Genomic DNA, 22188 nt, shown 5'->3' with positions numbered 1-22188 from the left:
GTATATACAGTATACCACAATTAAATTTACTTTAACCAGGAGGTGCAAATTTATATGAATAGTTTTTACATTAAAAAGCCTGAATGAAAACAAGCAAAAATGAAATAAAAGTAACAACTTTCTACTTAAATTCTTAAAAATGTAAGAAGTAAAAGTAAAAAGTAGAATAATAATAATTCAATAAAGTACAGATAACCCAAATTTATATTTGTACATAATTACTTTACAACTCTGGACAGGTAGGAAGGTAGACAGGTAGACCAGGTCGACTAGGTGGACCAGGTAGACCAGGGGGACCAGGTGGACCAAGTGGACCAAGTGGACCAGGTGAACCAGGTGGACCAGGTAGACCAGGTCGACCAGGTGGGCCAGGTAGACCAGGTAGACCAGGTGAAACAGGACCAGGTGGACCAGGTAGGATGGGTCCTTGGCAGACGCAGCCCCTGATTTGGACACAGCCAAAGTGAACCTGGTAAACACAAAAATGTTTCTAACTCAGCTGTTTTTACAGATATGGGGCTAAAATTTAACGTGGTTGTAGCTGAGCAACACGTTGTCACATTGTGCGACATATTTGCTTAAAATGTCGAACCTGGAGTCAAACATGTTTGTTAGCAAAAAGAAAACTCAAAAATCACTGCAAATTTTTTAATTAAACTCTTAGAGAAATCAGTGGGTGCACATGATGATGACAGCCTTTAGCCTACACAAAAATAAGTACAAATCAGTGAATTCTGCAGATATTGAGTTAAAATTTGCTGTGGTAGTAGCTGACAGTTATTCACAACTCATACTCCAAACATGGACAGGTCATGATTTCATCCACAAGGTTTGATCAAAACATGAGCTGATCTTTGTCTTAATCTCAGGTCTAAAAGGTGATGGGTGACATGTTTTAACTTCAATAAATGTTAATAATAATGAAGAAATGTTAATATTTATGTAAACTATCATTATCTGATGTTGCAGTCAGTTTCAGCAGAAATAAAAAGTCTTAAATGAGAACCAGTGGGAGGGAAAATGATTATTGCTTTCTACTTTTAGACTTTAGCCTCCGCTGTTAACTTACATAATTACAGCTAAGTGCATTTCAACCCACAGCAGACGGGGAGTGTAATTTTGCAAACTGAAAGCCAGAGGCATGTGTGTGTTGGTGTGTGTGTGTGTGTGTGAGAGAGGGGGGGTCTGCAGGTGTGTGAAAGAGTAAAATGATGCTCATCATGTACCGGACTCAGGAGACCACCGAACATCTCTTTCTTTGTCCCACATCCCTAAATCAAAATGGCACGAACCGGGCTCTACTCCAGGTGGCCTCGAAGATTAACAAACACAACACACACACACTCTGACACACTCACACACACACATCATGAGTAGAGCTCATGTCAGATGCAAACCATGGAGGCCTTAAAATTTGTTTGTGTAAAGTTTACACAGAATCCCACCATGGATTTCCTCATTGGTTCATCTTTTGCACACAGACACACACGCGCACATTCACCACACACACATTTGCCACACACACACACACACACACCGGTGTAAAAGGAAAATATCTTGATATTTTATGCATGCACACACACTCTTTCAGATCTATTTGATAAACTGTTTCCTTGTCAGACTCCCTCCAGTACACTTTCTGATAAAATACCAACATCAGCCCTCTTCCTCTGCACGCACACACACACATAGAGAGAGAGAGAGACACACACAGACACACCCACACACTCACACTCACCACACAGAAGCCCACACACCAAAGAACGAGGCACATTCTGGTGTTTGATATGGTTGACCCAGATCTTGGAGCATGCATGGCAGAAGATTTAGGTGGGGAGGGATAACTTTGAGTAAAAAAAAAAAAAGAAGATGGAGGAGCCAAACGATGGTGGGTGTCGGCTCCTGGTTTGCTCAGAAGCTTTTATTTTTTTTCCCTCTTGCCAAAGAGCCTAATTTGAAAAGCCCCCGGGGGGGATTGAGAGTTAAAACGAACAGATACCAGAGAAGGTCAGAGATGCTGAGACAGAAGCAAACAGCAGTTTAATATTTAAAAAGATTTCTGTAAAACCACATTTGTTGTGGCTTTTACAAGTTCTCCAGATTATTCATTTGTGCTGGTTATAACCTGAGTCTGTACGGTAAAATAATCAAATAAATAAAATATTGACCTTTTTTTGGTGGAAAATAACCTGGAATCAAACAATCATTTTAATCAACAATAAACCTTCTTTTACAGGAAAAATCGCGCAAATTTATTGTGTTTTTTACGGAAGTGTAGAGCTGTCACATGACATGAAATTATTTTTAAACTGGATCTTGTTATAACGAGAAAACTATCTCATAAAAATGAGAAAATATGTCATTATAACGACTAAAATATCTCATTATAATGAGAAAACTATCTTGTAAAAACAAGAAAACTATCTTCTTATATTAAGATAACCATCTCGTTATAACGTGTTATGGTTTCTTCTGGTTTGTCACTTTCACTGAAGTTTATTGCCTGGATGGCGTGATGGAGAAACGACTGAGCCACTATATGTCTTTTTATAAAGAAGAAATCTGCAAGAGGAACACATTCCTAGTCTAAAAAAATGACAAAGTAAGTTAGTACTGAATAATGTTATTGAAATAATAGCGTCTGAATTCAGATTAGAGACTGCATATTGTTAAAGAAGTGCTCTGAGCACAAACCCAAATAATATGTGTTCTGTTCATTTTTGTTTATGTGTGGCTCAGTCGTGTTCTCCATCAGGCCATCCAGGCAATAAACTTCTGTGAAAGTGACAAACCAGAAGAAACCATAACACTTTATAACGAGATGGTTATCTTGATTTAAAAAGATAGTTTTCTCATCTTTACGAGAAAGTTTTCTCGTCTTTACAAGATAGTTTTCTCATTATAATGAGATATTTTAGTTGTTATAACGACATATTTTCTCGTTTTTACAAGATAGTTTTCTCGTTATAACGAGATCCAGTTTAAAAATAATTTTATGTCATGTGACAGCTCTACACTTCCGTAGTTTTAAGATCTCAAATATTTTAATCAAAATATTGATTCTGGCACAAAAATAAAATAAAATGGTCCAAAACGGCTCATTTTGTTGGTGCTTCTGTTGAAGCATGTTATTAGTTACTGAGTTAATCAAGTTAAACCTGTTTTTAGTTAAAACTGCTCCAGTTAAAGTCAAAACATGAACATTTTATTACATTTCACATTAATTATATTTGTCAAAAGATCCCATTTAAAGGGGCAATGTCCTGTAAAATCAATTTTTTTTAGTTTTATGTCATGTTATAATGTTATACTCATAAAAAACACATCCAAAGCCTTGCTTTGACTCATTCATGCATGTTTGAAAAATCCTGCAGCATTTTTATGAAGCCATGCTGAGGAGCAAAACGACAGGTGGGGACCAGGAACGTCTCTGGGACGTGTCTTTAAGCCGAACTTCATCATGGCGGAGCGCCCCCTCCCCACACACCCCGCCCATGACTCCTGCAGTTTCTCGGGTGAAAGTGAAAGTGAAACTTAACTGTGTGCTGAGCTCTCAACATTAGTTCTCAGTGAAGCTCTTTTTAGATTAAAAATACCTTTGAGGAAATGTATTTTCAGATGCCAAATAAACAGCATCATAGCAGCCCCCGCACCCCCCGCACCGAAATGGACGAGACAGAAGCAGAAGGTGGTTCTTAAAGAGACAGAGGCCAATTTCAAGGCGTTTGGAAGAGGAAGTGATGAGAAGATAAGTTTATTTTCTATTTAAACATAAAAACAGCATTTTAATAACAGCTAAAGTTCACATTGATACTTTATAATGGTATAGTATTTAAATGTTTGCCTGAGAAACACACAATATTGGCCCTTTAAAAGATAAATTGATGCTTTATGTAATTAAATCAGTCCATTGTTGTTCTTTCCTAATCCTGTGACTGACAGTGATGTTTCAGTGATGGTTTATCTGGAAGTCGTGGTCAGGGACCGGGTTCTGTTGCTCAGTTTGGACCTTATTTTTCGAACACCGAATCTGAAAATCTGAAAGTGTCAGACAGGGCAGAGAGGGGGAAAGATGTCAGGAGTTTTAGATTCTCTTTTTTTTTTTTTGTTCCAACCTCCATCTTCCTCTCCGTCTCTTCAAGCCTAATTGTCTCCCAGGAAAAGATCAAACCTTTCTGCTCTCACAGGCAGATGGAGCAGATCTTTCTTCAGGCTCAGAACCTGTTTGGGTCCAAACACAAAACAAAAGACTTTCTGACTCATCTTCATGCCTCTGATCTCTGAAAGACCTGACAGAAGATTAGAAGCCTTTTTTATTTTTTGGGTTTTTACAACATGTTGTGAAGGAACCATCCAGATTCACACAGTTTTTTTTTTTTTTTTTTCACCAGAGGTTGTCCTGAAGCACCACTGATTCTCAGATGTCTCCATCTACTCTGATTACAGACTCCCCTCTGAGCGTCGGCCATCTCCTCTCCAGGCGAATAATGGGAACGGGATGGGAAATAGGAGCGGCAACATTTCCCTTTGTTAGTCTGAAAAGCAATCACGTCTGAGTGTGTTTGCCGTAATCGGCGAGCGCGATTGGCTGAGAGGAAGCCGGGCACAAAGAAAGTCTGAAAGTTTGGAGAAACGGTCGGGGAAATGAGGTGAAACCGGGACAGAATAAAGGAAGGGGAACCGGATGTGGTTGAAGGAGAGGAAACAGAAAGGCAGAGTTTTATCTGACTTCCAGTGATATGACAGGGTTGGCAATCCAAAGCGGTTCAGCATGTAGCCCCCTACCAGGGCCAATCTTCTTGTTGCCTTACATACATCCTCCTGTGGAGAGCGTGCACACACACACTGTACACACACACACTGTACACACACACAGTGTGCCTCCACCCAATCCACCAGCCTCCTCCTTCCCTGCCACCCTCTGTCTCTTTGTACAGGATAATCCATCCCCCAACCCCCAAATACCATCGCTCAGTCAAAAGATATTTCCAGGGGGTTGGACCGCAGGCAGTCACATGCTCACACAAAAGACTGCACACAATCATACCAATAATACAAACACACACACGGGAACTTACATGACACTTGTCCCAGAAAGCAGATGGCAGCATCTGCCTTTCACAGATAATTAAACTCCAACCTCCCCCCCATTTTTATTTTTTTATTTCCCCTCCATCTCCATCTTCTCCAGCCTTATCAGACTCGTATGTTTGCCATTACAGAGAGTTCACGCGTCATTAACAATCTTGGCATTGTTGTTGTTTGTTTCCTCATTGCATGCTGCCTAATGTGAATCACAAGAAGTGAAAGATGGGGGGGGGGGGGGGGGGGACTCTTCACCGTGACTCGTGTGAGGCTCGCTGAGCAGAGCTGAGGGGTGAGCGTAGACCTCACGTGGTGCAAAAGAAAAGAGAGCAGGTCCAGACAGCCGAGCAGAACCAAAAATACTGAAAATTTACTATTTTCTGCCCGTCAAACATGTTTGACATTTTTCACACATGCAACAAAAAGGGGAAATACATTATGAATCTGTACAAAATTCTGCGTGGTACAAAGCTCACTGCTCAGAATGGCTTTAAGGTTCAGTTTGATGAGTTCCACCTGTCATTCAACTCATTTATTCAGACCAGTCGCACTCGTTAACATGACAACAGCAACACCTTTAAAGTAGCAGCTCCACCAGCGACATGATGCATGTGCTCCTCACAAAACTGTTCAGGACAAAATCGAAGAACACAAGTCTGAGAGGCTCCCATGGCCTCAAAATGCTCCAGAAGCCTGCAGGATAAAATCTGATGGGTCTGATGGAAGCAAACGTCAATTTACAAAAAGTTAATCCAAAAGTCTACAGAGAACCAACCCTAAAATACACAAAGAACCAGTCCTAAAATACACAGAGGTCCGACCTTAAAATCCAGAGAACAAACTGAGAACTGGTCCTAATATCCACAGAGAACTGGTCCTAAAATCCACAGAAAACCAACCAAGAACTGGCCCTAATACCTACAGGGAACTGATCCTAAAACCCACAGAGATCCGACCCTAAAACCCACAAAGAACTGGTCCTAATATCCACAGAGAACTAGCCCTAAAATCCACAGAGAACCAACCAAGAACTGGCCTTAAAATCCACAGAGAACTGGCCCTAAAACCCACAGAGGTCTGACCCTAAAATCTACAGAGATCCAACCCTAAAACCCACAAAGAACTGGTCCTATATAACCCATACAGAACCAACCCTCCATTCCAAGAACTGGTCCTAAAATCCACAGAAAACCAACCAAGAACTGGCACTAAATCCCACAGAGATCTGACCTTAAAAACCACAGAGAACTGGTCCTATAACCCATTCAGAACCAACCCTCCAATCCAAGAACTGGTCCTAGAATCCACAGAGAACCAACCAAGGACTGGCCCTAAATCCCAAGGAGAATTGGCCTTAAAATCCACAGAGAACCCTTCTAAAGTCCTCGTGGCCGAGCAGATCTTATTAATTTCTGTGGTTTTGAGCCTTCCCAGAACACCACAGATGTTTTTGTTCTTATATTTTGTCTGATCAGAGTTTAATTATGGGCAAAGCTGGAAACTAATTGCTAACTAATGATCTTATTACAGAGATAAACTGTCTGCAGATCTTTTAACCACTCTCTGTAAAAAACACAGATTTGCTCCCTTCAGAATTTTTTTCCTGTTGTCCCACGTTCAGCATGTTTGTGACACAACAGCTAAAATGACTTTAGTGCCTTTGTTCTCACTCAGCACAAACTCATCTTTTTAATGTCTTTTTAATGGTGTGTTTAGAACAAGTCAATCAAAATCTGCAAGTAAAAGACATTAAAGAAGCCGTTTTATAGACATGGTATGCATTAACAGCATGGCTTTAAGCATCATAAAGAATCTATAAAAGGTTTTATAGTGAAAGTGAAAAATAGCTTCCTTATGTTGTGTTTTTCTGGCTCATGATTGTATTTGGGCCAAACAGCATTAACCTGATTTCTGCTGTGAATCAAGGTCTAATCAGCGCTTGGCGTTTGTCTCGTTTTGACGTGTGCACGGAGCTGCTTCCCGTCTCTGAATCCCACTCTGTCTCCTTTCATACGCGTCAAGATTAAAAGTTCATTGAGTCAAAAATATTTGCGGGCAGGAAGGTGCTACTTGTGTTTAATTTATGAGCAGCTAAGAGGCTGCTGCAGGGCACCCCCATTAGCATAGAGCTAAGGGTTTGTTAGCCGAGCCACGAAAACAGGGAGACTTTCCAAATGTGGGGAGAGAAAGTCGGGATCAGGAGACGGAAATGTCAAAGGTGAAGGATGAAGAGGACAGAAGATGTCACAAAGAGACTGTTTCTGTGACAATTAGGATATATAAAGCTAAATAAACTGTGTGCTTCGTAATCCCACCGCTGACAAACCTGCTGCTGCAGGATGAAACTCCTGTTTGGAGCCAAAGGTTGGCCGGATGACGTTGGTGTTTCCAGGTCGGGGCAGCGTTGATGCTCCCTGATGGTGCAATTAGTGCTGCGCTCCAGGAACAGACGGGGGTTTTCTCCTCTGGACCAGAATGTCGTCACGCTAAAAACACAAGTCAGTGGCATCAGCGCAGCCTCGGCACAATAACAAGCACCGCAGCAACAACAGTGACTGCTGCAGTTACTAAAAATCAATTCTGAGCTGATGGGTTTTACCTGCAGACTGCAGAGCTCACCTGCATTTTAAAGAGCAGCGACGTGTTAAAATGTGTCCAGAGTTTCCGTTGAAATAATTTGTGACTGAATGTTTATGTTTCAAGTAATGATCAGGAAATTAACAGTGTGAATATTGGAGGAGAAGCTGCTATGACCTAAAATTTTGTCACTTTTATATTTTTCAAAATATCAAACTTTTTTAAACTAATTTCTTTTTTTCTTTTTTTTCAAATCATTCAAAAACATTTTTTCTCAGAACTCTGCTCTGTTTCAGCACACTGGCTCTGTTTGTGTCTTTTTATCCAAGGCCTACTTTTAGTCTTTAGTCGGTCGTTAGCTGCTAGCTGTTTTTAGCTGATGTTTGCTACTTTTAGCTAGCTTTTTGATGCTTTTATTTGTAGGTAGCCTTTTAGTTGATCTTTGGTTGTTTTGTAGCTAGCACTTTGATACTTTTACCTATTTTACTAGACTTTTGCACAATTAGCTTTTAGTTAGCCTTTTGCTACTTTGAACTTTCATCTAGCCTTTGGCCAACCTTTTGCTGTTTTTCACTAGCATTTTGCTAACTTCAATTTTTAACGAGCAACTTGCTATAGTTTTGGCAAGTAATTTTGCTATTTTTAGCTGACAGCCTACATTTTGCTGGTTAAAGTCATCATTTGGCTGCCTTTTCTTTGGCTACATTTTTGCTACTTTGGCTAACATTTTTGCTACTTTTTTGCATTGGCTAGCATTTTGCTACTTTGGCTAGCATGATTTTGCTACCTTGGTCAGAATTTTGCAACTTTTTCCTTGGCTAGCATTTTGCCACTTTGGCTAACATTTTGCTTCTTTTTTTTGCATTGGATAGCATTTTCCTACTTTGGCTAACATTTTGCTACTTTTTTGTTGCTAGTGTTTAGCTATTTTGCCTTGGCTAGCAATTTGCTACTTTGGCTAGCATTTGCAACTTTTGTTGTTGCTAGCATATTGCTACTTTTGCATTGGCTAGCATTTTGCTACTTGGCTAGCACTTTGCTAATTTTGCATTGGCTAGCATTTTTCTACTTTGGCTAGCATGATTTGGCAACCTTGGTCAGAATTTTGCAACTTTTTCTTTGGCTAGCATTTTGCCACTTTGGCTAACATTTTTGCTTCTTTTTTTGCATTGGATAGCATTTTCCTACTTTGGCTAACATTTTGCTATGTTTTTGTTGCTAGTGTTTAGCTATTTTTGCCTTGGCTAGCATTTTGCTACTTTGGCTAGCATTTGCTACTTTTGTTGTTGCTAGCATATTGCTACTTTTGCATTGGCTAGCATTTTGCTACTTTGGCTAGCACTTTGCTACTTTTGCATTGGCTAGCATTTTGCTACTTTGGCTAGCATGATTTTGCTACCTTGGTCAGAATTTTGCAACTTTTTCTTTGGCTAGCATTTTGCCACTTTGGCTAACATTTTGCTACTTTTTTGTTGCTAGTGTTTAGCTATTTTTGCATTGGCTAGCATTTTGCTACTTTGCCTAGCAGTTTGCTACTTTTGCATTGGATAGATTTTGGTACTTAGGCTAGCATTTTGCCACTTTTAGTTTTACTAGTATTTTTGCCTTTTTCTTAGCTGCAACATTTTCAGTTTCTTCAGCTCTCATCTCTCACTGTATTTTCTCAGAAAATGAATTTTCTTCAGCTGCGAGTTTGTTTTGTTGCATCAATGATGATTGCTGGATTTGTAGTCAGAATAAATTTGTCTTTTGTATATTTGAGAAAACCCTGTTACCTTGTGTTTAGAAAATGAAGCAGTTGAAGCTCAAACAGCTGTATGAAACACTGCAGCAGGTTTACCTTCATAAAGCACTGCAGTTTGTTTAGACTAAACTCAGAAGGTTCTGTTCCTGGCAGAACCTCAGATGAATCTCTCCTCGTTGTCGACCACATGGATTCAAATTGAACATTTTCTGTCTGTAATCACATCGCAGCTCCTGGAACCCCTCTGGGTGCTCGAGCCGTGAGTTTGTGAAACGACACGTTAGAGTGGAGAACCACCAGAGTTATGGGATCATAAAACAGTTGAACGAGCACATCATGTGCACGGAGCAACACCGTGACTGAGCTCTTATAATCCCAATGCACAAGTGCCACTTCTTCATCCTGCTCAGATGAAAATTCTGCTGAGAGAAATTAAACTGCAGTTACAGGAAAGACAAGATGAGCTAACAAAAAAAAGTTTAAAAGTGATAAAACTTACTGTGTAATTTTATACGCTGCTGCAGAACATCAGCTAAAAGAAGCTAAAAGAATCAAATCACAACTAAAACTAAAGAAAGCAGAACCCACTAAAAGCTAAAAGAAGCTAAATATGACATTAAAGCTGTTTTGCTGATTTAAAGCTGATTGTATTTGTGATGTGTATTTCTTATTGTACATGTTTTGTTTTTTAAAAAAGAAATGAATAAACTTTATAAATAACATAAATAAAAGTCAAAGATAAAAATGTTTTTATGGTTATCTATTCATAAAATAAAATAAAACTTTCAGAAATACAAATCATGAAAAGCAAATTTGAGATAGAAATAATAAACTAATTTAAATTTCTACTGGATCTGTTGGAAAACATTCAAGTAAGAAGAAAAATAAAAGTTGTGCCGTACCAGAGACAGCTCAACACTGGACCATAAATCACTGTTGAGTCTGTATTTATCACCAGATCTGTCACTGACTGCGCACACAAATACATTAAATTTAAGTCAAACATGTTGAAAATTTATGATTTGGTTAAATTCAAAACTGCATGTTTAAAACAAGTATTAACGAACTTCGTTAAAATGATAAAAAACACAGAGTTCAAGAAGAAAAGTCTTTATCTGTGTGAGGGGTGGATTTGTTAAAAACATTTATAGAAAAAAGTCATTTTGAGTTGTTAGATGGTGAATTTCAGACATGTAGTGAAATTGATATAAAGTAAGAAGTTTTAACAAGAAATAAAATCTGAATTTTTGTTTCAACTGACAAGTGAGAAAAGGGACAATATTACTTTTACTTTATACAGATGACTTTCTAAGTTGCCAAAATGCGTATTTATTACGTCTGTTTTGAAATAATGTTTTATTATTAAGAATAAAAGTTGGTATGTTTTAGTCCCTTGGTGTCACCTGGAGTTATTTAAAAAGAGCTCATTTTGTGTGTTTAGCAGCTGAACTCTGCAGTGATGTTATAAAGGCTGCAAAATAAGATGTTTGATTTTTCTCCTCGTCTCTCAGGTTGACAGATTGAAGAGCATCCTCCTGAGGCCGCCTGCTGACTGAAAACAAGCACTGCGTGGGAACTCCATGTGTGTGTGCTGCTAACCCCCTGTGTGTGTGTGAGTGTGTGTGTGTGTGTGTGAGTGTGTGTGAGAGTGTGTGTGTGAGTGGCACCATGCTGTGGACGCTGCTCCTGGCGCTGCTGCTGCTTCTCCTGCTGCAGACTCAGCTCTCCGTGTGCTTAAGGGAGCTGCGCAGCGGGGCTTCCGGTTCACCTCTTTACTCCACTCCTTCATCCTCCTCCTCCTCCTCCTCCTCCTCTTCATCTCACAATGCTACCCAGCAGCGGCTGCCCGGAGCCATCATCATCGGCGTGAGGAAAGGCGGCACCAGAGCCCTGCTGGAGATGCTCAACCTGCACCCAGACGTGGAGGTGGCGAAGGCTGAGGTAAAGCCGTCACTGTCAGCGGGCTGACGTCACGTTAACGCAGCGGGGACGTGAAGAAAAACTGTTTATTTAAACAATAAATTCACTTCAGTGCACAAAAAAAATCTGCTTTATTTGTTTCCAAGCAGCCAGACTTTCTTAGTCTTTTATGATGAGTTTGATCAACAGTTCTCCAAATCTTCTGTTGGGTTTTTGTAGCTTTTTCCTAAAACTTTGGTTATTTTTCCTCTAATTTTCAGTCCAGTTCTCAGGACAGTTAAAAAGTGTTGTAAAATCAAGAACAAAACTTTTAATTTTGTGTATGAATGTATTTAAATTGGCAGTGGGATTAAAGTTGCACAAAGGGGGCACCACCTAAAATCTCGCCCACGGCAGCAAATTGTCTAGGACCGGCCCTGCTTCTCAGGATCATTTACCTCATTGTATTCAATTAATTTACAATTAATAACAATATTTAATGACGTGTGTATCCTTGTGCTAGGTTGGTTCGTTGTTGGGTTGCTCCATTCTTTTCTAAGTTATTATAGAAGTATATTTATTTAGATTTTTCTTACCCTGAACTTTGTTGTGTAAAAAAGAAAGAAAAAGGGTCCAGTTTTTTTTTTTTTTTTTTTTTTTTTTTCTTTTTTTGCTATTTTCCTGTCAGCCTGTGAGAAAGCATCTGTGTGACAGGATTTCATCTTTTTGAGAATCCCAGTTTTGGTGCCAAAACAGATTTTTCTGTTATTATTGGCATGGTCCATTAAAGATGTGCGGATAAATTGTATTTAAAGCACCAAAGTGTCCAAACTGAAACTTTGAAAGATTATCACTCAAAAAAAATTTTACAGTGCCTGTGACATCATGCATATCCTTCAATACAAAAACTCGACAAAAACATCTTTATATTTAAGAATGATTTTATCTGTTTTGTCACATAACTGGCATATTTTCGTTTGAACTTGGCTCAGCCAAAGTGAAACAGGAAGTGACGTCAAAGGGGAACTCCTTAAGACAAGGAACTCTGTTGTTTATTAAAACATTAATGTCAGACTCTTAAACTCTCTGACACTCAAAATAAAAGAAGCATCAGATTCTTCTCTACAGTCTGTGTTTATCAGTTATTGTAGCAACGCTCTGTTTACATGCAGACATTCCCCTTTGACATCACTTCCTGTTACTACATGTGCAAATATCTCAACAACTGTTCATCAAAGCAGCTTGAAATTTTTTTTGCAATATATTTTTAAAGGTAAATTTCCAAAAATGTATACATATTTATTGCAAAAGTTTGATATCACAGGCACTTTAAAATAATGAAATGAAAGTCTGGCTGTTTAGAAGCAAAAGTAAAGGAAAATTACACTTTTATGTACCTGTCTTTTTTAAATAAGAAAAAATTCAACTATTTACATGTTGTTGTTTTGGTGGGTCGGGGTTGTCATTAGCTTGAGGTACAGGAAACTAATTTAATGAGCAAAAACAGACCCAGTTTTAGACTAATTATATTTACTAAAGAAGTTTCAGATGTCATGGTAATAATAAAGTGTTCATTATTCACTGGATACTTCAGCTGACCTGAAGATAATTAGGTGCTTGAGCTCTGAATCGTTACCTTCTGTTATTGTTTAATTGTCTTGCAGTGCTGAAGTTTTTACTTTATTACCGATGGTTTCATAATTAAAACAAAAACTCACCCTTATAGATCAAACAAACTCCTCAGCTCCTATTCAAACCTTTCAACAAAACAACCAACATTAACTAAAAAGACAAATAATAACAATAATAATCCTGCTGAATGGTTAAATTAGACATCATTTTATATAACTTTGCTGTAAGTGGGACAGATCTGAACCCTGACAGGAGTACATGATGAGAAAGCTGCATGTTTACTGTCTTGTTTTCGGCTGTTTTTGCAGCTTTTTGTTGCCCCAGGAGATCGCTGAGAAAAGAAAAACTCACTTTTTCCTTCAGTTGTCAGCTGACAGGTACCAGAGTGTATTTCACGCTCTCATCTCAGCAGCCAGTGAAAGAAACAAAGTGCAGAGATACACAACAATCTAAAACTAGCAACAAATGTCAGATTTTACACCACATTTTGGACAAACGAGAGAGAGAAAGAAGTCTTACAGGTATAGGAAAATATCTTCAAAAAGCTTTTATAAAAACGATTACTTTTTTTAGAAGCTTAATTAGCTTCTGAGCTTCCAGGAATTTGTTATAGTGAAGCACCCAAGGTCTGAAACATAAAGATATGGGCGGAGCTAGAATTTTTGGCAAGGGGTGGCACCCGGGTGGCCAAAGTGGTGTTTAATGGGGCACATGTAAATAAATAAAAACACTGAATTTAAACATTCAAGATAGTCGCCACAACTAATTCCAGCTGTTTTAAGAAATATTGAGCTGATTGCTAGTTTCAGCTCATTGCTCAGCCATATTTAGACACACAAAGCTGAAGATTAGCGTAGAAGTAGCCAAAAACAATCCTTACCAAATTCTAAATGCTAATCAAAACTTCAAGATGGCCACCTTAAATACTTTAAAAGGCTATAATTCAGCCATTTTAACACTTAATGAGATGAAATTTGTTGTGGATTAACTAAGAATGATCACATGTTAATGCTAGTCCCAGATTATGCTAACCACTAATGCTAACTATAATGTAAATATTAAAAAAGCTGCAATTCATCCAGTTTAAACTAACAGCTAAAAAATATTAGGAGTGCAACAATGCATGTATCTGTATGAAACTGTTTAATACACATCATGTGTGGAACAATTTAGATTTTTAAATTTTATTTTATCAGCTTGTTTTCTGAAGATGTTCTGTGTTGAAGGATCAGTGCATCTGTGTTCAACTACTCCACCCAGGCTGCATCGTCGAGCACAGATCTACTGAGAAACTTGTTGTTTCTGCAACATTTCATGAGGTTAAACAAATGTTCATAATTAAATTCAATAAATTACAAGTTAAGAAGGGCATGGACATTTCTCTTTTTTGTATCGAAAAAATATCGAACCATGAGACAAACGCAAACCGAATTGTGAATTTTCTGTATTGCTGCACCCTATATATATANTATATATATAGTACAGTGGAACAATTTGTAACAAAATGTAAATGCAAATACAAAAATAAATAAAGAAAAAAATCCCTTTGAAAGTGCCACCTGGGATGGCACTTGCCACTCTGTCCACCCCTCTGTCTCTGCTCCTGCATAAAGATATACAGGGTTCCCACGGGTCCTTGAAATCATTGAAAGTTTGTGAATTTGAAAAAAATATTTCAAGGCCCTGGAAAGTTTGTAAAAACAGCCAAAAATTACACTTGTGATTGAAAGTCTTTGAATATTTTTTGGGGATTGAAATTCTCAATTCACACAACTGATTTTCATCATCTTTTAAAAAAATAAATTATAAAATTCCATTAAAAAATTACATTTGTTACAGTGGATAATTCAGGATTATGGTAAAATGACATCTTTGTTTCTGATTCAACACCTTGTATGTTCAGTTTTTCATTGAATTTACATGATAGTAAACCTGTTTATTGATCACATTCTGCGGTAGCAGTAGGTAATTGCTGTTGCATGTGGTTATTTAATTTGAGGAAATTGGTACTGGAAAGTCCTTGAAAGTTCCTTGAATTTGATGTTGACCAAGGTGTGGGAACCCTGGATATAAAATAACAAATGTTTGAAGAAATGTTTATTGCATGCAACCTTTGATGCCAGACTTTGAGACTAAGATTATATATTGAGAAATGATATTATAGACATTTTATGAAAACCTGGACTGTAATAATATGAGTGCTCTCATGCAATATTGTAATATTTAGTAAATAGCTTCAGCCTAACTTGTTTAAAAAAAACTACATTTTGGAAGTTGTCAAGTAAAGTAACTCTGAGATATGAATCAGTGCTCGGGTCAGAATCATGTCAAAGAGCAGTTCGGTTCAGCTCAGCTCACTGGATGTGATTTAATACAAACAGGCAGCAGCAGAAGCAGCTGAACTTCCTCCAGTTTGATGTTTAGTTTTATGATCATCCCTGACGACGGCTCTTTGATGGAGAAGCTGCACTGAGAGGAATCCTTCTCAGGTCAGTTTAATGTTAGAGCTGCCGCGTTTCATGAGCTTTAACCAAAAACCAGATCAGTTAGGACAAGATGGACAGGAATTAAAAAGGCTGAGTGTCTTCTAAAGGTCTTTGACAAACTGGAGGTAAATCATGAGTTCATCCTAAAGATGCTGAACTTACAGAATACGTCTCTCTCCATCTTTGTCAGGTGCACTTTTTCAACCTGGAGGAGCACTTCCGTCGCGGTCTGAGCTGGTACCGAGCCCAGATGCCCTTCACGCTCCCAGGCCAGCTGACGGTGGAGAAGACCCCAGGATACTTCGCAGCTCCTCAGGTTCCCTCACGAGTCTGGGACACGAACCCAGCGGTCCGTTTGTTGCTGATCGTCCGGGACCCGGCAGAACGGCTGGTGTCCGACTACACCCAGGTTCTCCACAACCGCCTGACCCAGCTCAAGCCCTACCAGCCTCTGGAGGAGCTTCTGCTCCGCAAGGGCCACATCAACCACGGGTACAAGGCCCTGCAGAGGAGCCTGTACCACCTGCACCTGGCCCGCTGGCTCGAGGTCTTCCCCAGGGAGCAGATTCACATCGTGGACGGCGACGCCCTTATCCAAGACCCCTTCCCCGAGCTGAGGAAGGCCGAAAGGTTCCTGGACCTACCGCCCAGGATAAACCCCAGCAACTTTTACTTCAACACCACCAAGGGCTTCTACTGCCTGTTGTCCGCCGGACACGACAAGTGCCTGGACGAGTCCAAAGGCAGACCTCACGCTCCTCTGAGCGCGCAGGCCCTGAAGAAGCTCTGCCGCTTCTTCAGGAAGCCCAACAAGCTCTTCTTCGAGATGGTGGGCAAGTCGTTTTCCTGGTGCTGATCCAGCCCTGGAGGGCTGTGGAGCAACACAATCAGGGGTAGACACGGGGTAGACGAGTGAAAACACTGAACAGTTCTCTCTGTCGGTACCTCCTCAGGTAAAAAAAATTTAAAAAGTGGCCAGAAGGAGAACTGAGCAGAAACTGTGACCAAGCTGGTGCCTCCTCAGACACGACGAAGCTACAACAACTGTGCCATACACGAGTGTGAAAATCAGAACTGTCTGTTAGGACCATAGACTGTATGATGATAGACCCTGGATGGAACCGTTCTGCAGACGTTTCATTTCTGAAGAGATGTTCTGTCAAACCTTTATCATGATTTAGTACCTTAACAGCCATGACACCAATCAGACCACATAGAGGTCCTCATCCAGACCGGACTAATGGCTGGACGAATACGGGCCTGTTGTTTTCTCAGACTTATATGAAATAATTCTACCTTACCTCAGGTAGGTATGTCTGCAGACAAAGTAGGCGTTTCCAACGGAAGGTGTTTCTTAATGGCCACACCTGATTGGATGAATATTTAACACATTCTCACCCCCCACTCATCAACATATTGACGCTTTTCCAAAGTTCCCTCTGCGTCTTATTTTGATGAGTTGGTTGACCCCCTCGCGTCAATCTTTGCCGCCCGCGGCTTTTCCGGATTGCGGCACCAGGGGTCTTTGGGTCGGGGGTCTAAGGTTAACATGAGGGATCAGGATAAATGGTTAAGTTTAGGTACTGGGGTCAGGGATAGGATGTCTACAGCGAATATTAGGTAATTTTAGGCTTTGGAACACGTAGTTGATGCGAATTTCCTACATTTTCTACAAATGGTTAATTTCAGGTATCAGGGTTAATGGTTAATTTTAGGTACTTGGGTCAGGAACAGGATGTCTAAAGTGAATAAAGGTAATTTTAGGCTTTGGGACGGTAGTTTTTGTGCATTTTCTACACTTTCAGAAATTGTGACAACAGATTCCGCCCCAGCTCGTCAAAAAATGACGCAAGGGCGACGCGTCAAAATTGGACGCAGAGGGATCTTTGGAAGAGCATCAATATGTGACGACTCGGGAGTGGGAATGGGTTGAAATATTGTGTAAGCATTTCGTCATTGGATCTGTCCAACAGATTTTCATTTATTTATTTAGTTAGTTTCTCAAGCTTGTTGTTGTAAATGAGGGTATCAGAAGCCTGGTTAGGTTATTGTTAGGGCTGGGGTTTGGGTTAGCCAATCAGTGTTTACACTGTAGAAACACCTATGCTTTAGAAACGCCCACTTTGAGGCTGCAGATACCCCCATCTACCTTATCTGGGTAACCCTTTATTATAACTAACCCTTATTTAGCCTTACTTACTCATTAATAAATGGTTAGTTAACCAAGAAAACATCATTAATTAAGGATTATTCACACTTAACACATTTATTAACACATTTATGTTTGATTTGCCAATGATTTTGGTCTGATTTCCACTGTAGTCCTTCGGGGTTTTTGTCTAAAATAACAAACATTTTAAAAAGCATCAGTAGTCAAAAGGTTCACAAAAAGATTAACTACTAACAACTGACGTAATTATTGATGCACAGCAGGATCAATTCAATTCAAACATTCTCAAAATAATAATTCATGTTTAAAAGGGCGTAAATTTAGGTCCACCATTGAAGATCTTTCTGGTGGGTTCTTCTGCCAGGTGTTCCCATCAAACTCTATGTTTTGGGTCCACCAGATCTTCCCCCACCATCTGATCCAACTCACTACCAGGTGGTGACCGGTTGATAGATCAGCTCTAATCCCCCCGTCTGCAAATTATGCCCATGCATGTTCAATACATGGTGTGAAAGTACATTTATATGAGTGTTTAAACACATAAATTCACAGTCTACAGAATGGTTAATTCATGAGTTATTAAGAATAAACAATGAGTATATCGGTTTTTGGAGGTAATTAGCCTTTAGCGTTAATAAACGTGCTAACTTATAACTTATTAAATAGGATTCTTCCTTAATTAATGATATTTTCAAGGTTGTTTTCAAGGTTAACTAACCATTTCTTAATGAATAAGTAAGGCGTAGTTAGTTAGTGAGGTATTGTTACCCATTATCTAAAGGTACTAATTTCAAAATCATAAACCACACATTGCAGAGTTGCATGTCTATATAAACGGAAAGCTAAACTGAAATGAAAAAACAGCAACAATGTCAAATTTAACAGGAGCTACAGTAAGGGAGCGTTCTGTCATTTATGAGAAGCTTTATAAACCTGAACACCAATAATGGGTTTTTGTTTGGCTACTTGTTAGCCTAGTCTGAGTGAAGACTCATCTGTGACTAATGAGATATTGATAATTGATGACTGACAGAACCTCACATCAGAAACTATCTCTTTAAGTCCTGCCCCCCTCCATGAAAACAAGCAGAACTTTGCTGTTGGTAAAGTAAAAAATATAATAAAATAATATACACCTTGGACATATGGACATAATTTTATGTTTGGCTTTTTTTATGCACTTCTTGCTTTATATTTATTTTTCTAATGAATCTGCTTTAGTTGTTTCATGCTGAAAAGAGGGGACATGTGACATCATGTTTGTGTGTGGGGGGAGTGGGCGGGACTTAAAGCCCCACATCTCTTCTGCTCAAAAATCCAACATGGCAGCTTTCATGAAAACAGTTGAAACATGAAACAGTTGGTCTATCAGTATATATGTCTATGGTTACTTCTCGTGTGGGTTGATTTAAAAAAATACGTGCAAACTTTGAAGTGATGCAGAAATAAATAACATCTGCTGGTTGCATTGATTTATTGTTGCACTACGACCAAATTGCATTAAAAGTCAATCAATGTTTTCAGTTTCAGAAACAAACATCTTTTTTTCCAGACATTTATTTCCTGTGTTAGTTTTATAGTTTGCTGCTTTGTGGATAAACTTTTTAATAGATGCTAAATGAACGTCTTTAATTTTTAAAAGCCGCCATGTTGATGTTTTTTTAAATGTTCTTTTAATAAATGTTTTCAGCCTTCATTGAGTCTCCTTCCTGAGCCCAGAAATTATTTTATAAATATTCTAGCTACACCTGTTGAGGCGATGCAGTGTATTTATTATGTGTAATAATATAAAGAGGATAATGAACAGAGCAGAATGAGAGCTGAAGGCTGACCCCGGCCTGTCACCCTCCCGCCCCTCTCAGGAGAGAAGCAGGAGGATGAAGACAGAGGCAGATGTGAGGGGAAACAGATGAGTCCTGCTCTTTGAAGATGTGGCAGCTCCATCTTTTCATGTGCCCCTGCAGAGGCCTGCCCTCATCTGGATTCTACCTCAGGTGTCGTCTTCAATCAGACCAGGCTTTGCTTTATTTGTTCATGAGTCTGCAGCGGCTTCGGCTTCACGTTGATCTGAAGCTGACTCTGGATGATCGTTCCGAGGATGTTCCACATCAGTCCCTGCTCCTCTTGAGACAGAAACAGCTTAATGGAGAGCCAAACTGATGCTGAAAGTGGAAATAAACAATGAAGAATAAACAACTATTGAAGGAATTTGTATTGCCACCACCTTCAAATCCAGAGTTTCCAGCTGATACCGTTTTATGTTGAGGAGTTTTAGATTTGTTGTTCCTTGGCATGCCAGTTGCTAGCCTCTCCAATGCTAACACCAGCTTATCCATGCTACTTGCTAGCCTCTCCAATGCTAACACCAGCTTATCCATGCTAGTCACTAGCCTCGCTAACACCAGCTTATCCATGCTAGTTGCTAGCCTCGCTAACACCAGCTTATCCATGCTAGTTGCTAGCCTCTCCAACACTAATGCCAGCTTATCCATGCTAGTTGCTAGCCTCTCCAATGCAAATGCCAGCCCATCTATACCAATGGATAGAGGAGGGAGTTGGCAATCCACTGGGTTTCTAGTAGTACTGGGTGGTATACCGTTTTGTACCGAAAACCAGTTTTTATTTTTGTTATGATATGACTTTTCTGAATACCGGTGTAAATAGCCTGGACACGTGCGGAACGTTTCGTCGCGGCCGCCAGTGAACTGTTTCCCTGGGGACACTTTTCCTCGCAGCACCGTTAAGTGCATTAGCATGCTAATGTTATTGTTGAAACAACTGGCGGCGGGTGGTGTATTTCAGCCGCTTATATGGTCTAACTTTAAAAAAAATCCTGTTTTCACCATCGCTGAATAGTAAACAACTCTTCAGTGACGTGCACGGTTAGATTTAACDYGCTACGTTATAATGGAGACGTTATTGCATGGAGACTTTAGCGTGCTTCTATTGTGAAAAGCCCGGGGGGAAGTAGATTTGTAATGTAGCTGTGTTGACTGGTGTGCAAGGCCAATTGTCCTTTTAAGTTTTATTAAAGCAACGATAGACCAGATAATGATTTTTTTCTCAACACTTCATGATCGGACCTAAATGCATGATTATTGTCTACAAGCAGTCAAAGAAGAAAAGATGCACAAGAGGAGGGAAACAGTCATACAGAGGTACAGTGAAAGAAAAAAGTCAATAAGCAAAGTTTGTACATTTTATTATCAGCTGAGCTGTGAGGAAAAAAAACTGTCAAATACTGTGAAACCGGTGTAATTGTTGAAAATACCGTGATATAAAATTTGGGTCATACCGCCCAGCACTAGTTTCTAGCCTCTCCAATGATAACACCAGCTTATCCATGCTAGTTGCTAGCCTCTCCCATGCTAACACCAGCTTATCCATGCTAGTCACTAGCCTCGCTAACACCAATGTATCCATGCTAGTTGCTAGCCTCTCCCATGCTAACACCAGCTTATCCATGCTAGTGGCTAGCTTCTCCAATGATAACACCAGATTTTCTATGCTAGTCGCTAGCCTCTCAGATGCTAACACCAGCTTATCTACAATTGCAAAGCTTTGCCAAATTTGCATAATGCTAAAGATGCATAAGTACATTTGTTTCAAACTTAAAATAAAATTTAGATTTTTTTGTCTTGCCCATTTTTTGACTAGTTGCTGTAAAAGTTCTCCACTGTGTTTGTTGCCATCTTGTTTTCACTGAAATGAGTGTAGTGCTGTCCTGTGACCACTAGATGGTGCTGTTAGTGTATTTAATGAGGCCAAAGGGTTACAGTAAAAAAAAAGAAGTATCATGATGCAGAGGCAAAAATGCTGTGTCCTCGAATGAGGACGTGGGGTCTTCATTCACAAGCACTTAAAGTGGTTCATTGTTGGCTTTAGACATCTGGCTCACATAATCAGCTTTAAATCTAAAATTTTTTGTTCTCATGCTAAGTTTGTAACTTTCTTCAGAAAGCTAATGCAGCAGAGCAGCAATCTGACTCAGATTGGAGCGTACATCATGAAACCCACTCGTGAGAGGCTGATAATTGGACCGAGCGAGATTTGAGATCGTCGTGACTCAAATGTTTTTTGTCTTTTTTTTTTCTAAGTAAAGAAATGACCAGCTGTGCCTCAGCATGTCTCTGTGAACTTCCTGCAAAGGTCGGTCCTGTTATTGTCGGAATAATTTCTTCTCTGCCAGCCACCCGACAATCTGAAGCTGCGTCCGCCGTCGTCTCAGAGTCATTAAACCTCTGAGTCAGACACGAGTAAACAAAACTTCTGAGGCTGTTTTCTAACGGTGCAGATTTGTGTTCCTGTCGCCCTCAGAGCCGACTGCTCATCAGTCATTTTTCAGCTCAGAATAAAAAACGTTTTAATCACAGTTCAGTCAGCAGGGCTGCAAAGGAAGACATGAGCACAAAGATTTATTGCAGCTTTTAGGAATGCTTATCACCCGCCAGAGTTTTGAGTTAAAACATCTTAAAATCTTAAAACGAGTCTTCTATCCTTGTGAGGACTCTGCGTTAGCTTCCATTCATTTCTGTAGTAAAATGCACACACACACACACACACACACACACACACACACACACACACACACACAC

The 22188-nt window shown here is 39.6% G+C and overlaps 1 protein-coding gene across 1 annotated transcript in view; it reads left to right on the top strand.

Moving 5' to 3' along the window:
• hs3st1l2 (heparan sulfate (glucosamine) 3-O-sulfotransferase 1-like 2) overlaps positions 1–16975 on the top strand; it is a 45525-nt gene extending 28550 nt beyond the window's left edge. Inside the window, exons 2-3 of the mRNA XM_013999525.1 lie at positions 10918–11347; positions 15614–16975. Coding sequence (XP_013854979.1) covers positions 11075–11347; positions 15614–16279 — 939 coding nt within the window. The 5' untranslated portion in view covers positions 10918–11074 and the 3' untranslated portion in view covers positions 16280–16975. The remainder of the gene's footprint in view (positions 1–10917; positions 11348–15613) is intronic.
• The last annotated feature ends 5213 nt before the right edge of the window (positions 16976–22188 follow it).

This window comes from Austrofundulus limnaeus, unplaced genomic scaffold (genome assembly GCF_001266775.1).
Source record: "Austrofundulus limnaeus strain Quisiro unplaced genomic scaffold, Austrofundulus_limnaeus-1.0 Scaffold8, whole genome shotgun sequence".
NCBI lineage: Eukaryota > Metazoa > Chordata > Actinopteri > Cyprinodontiformes > Rivulidae > Austrofundulus > Austrofundulus limnaeus.
This window is presented reverse-complemented; position numbering and strand designations above follow the sequence as displayed.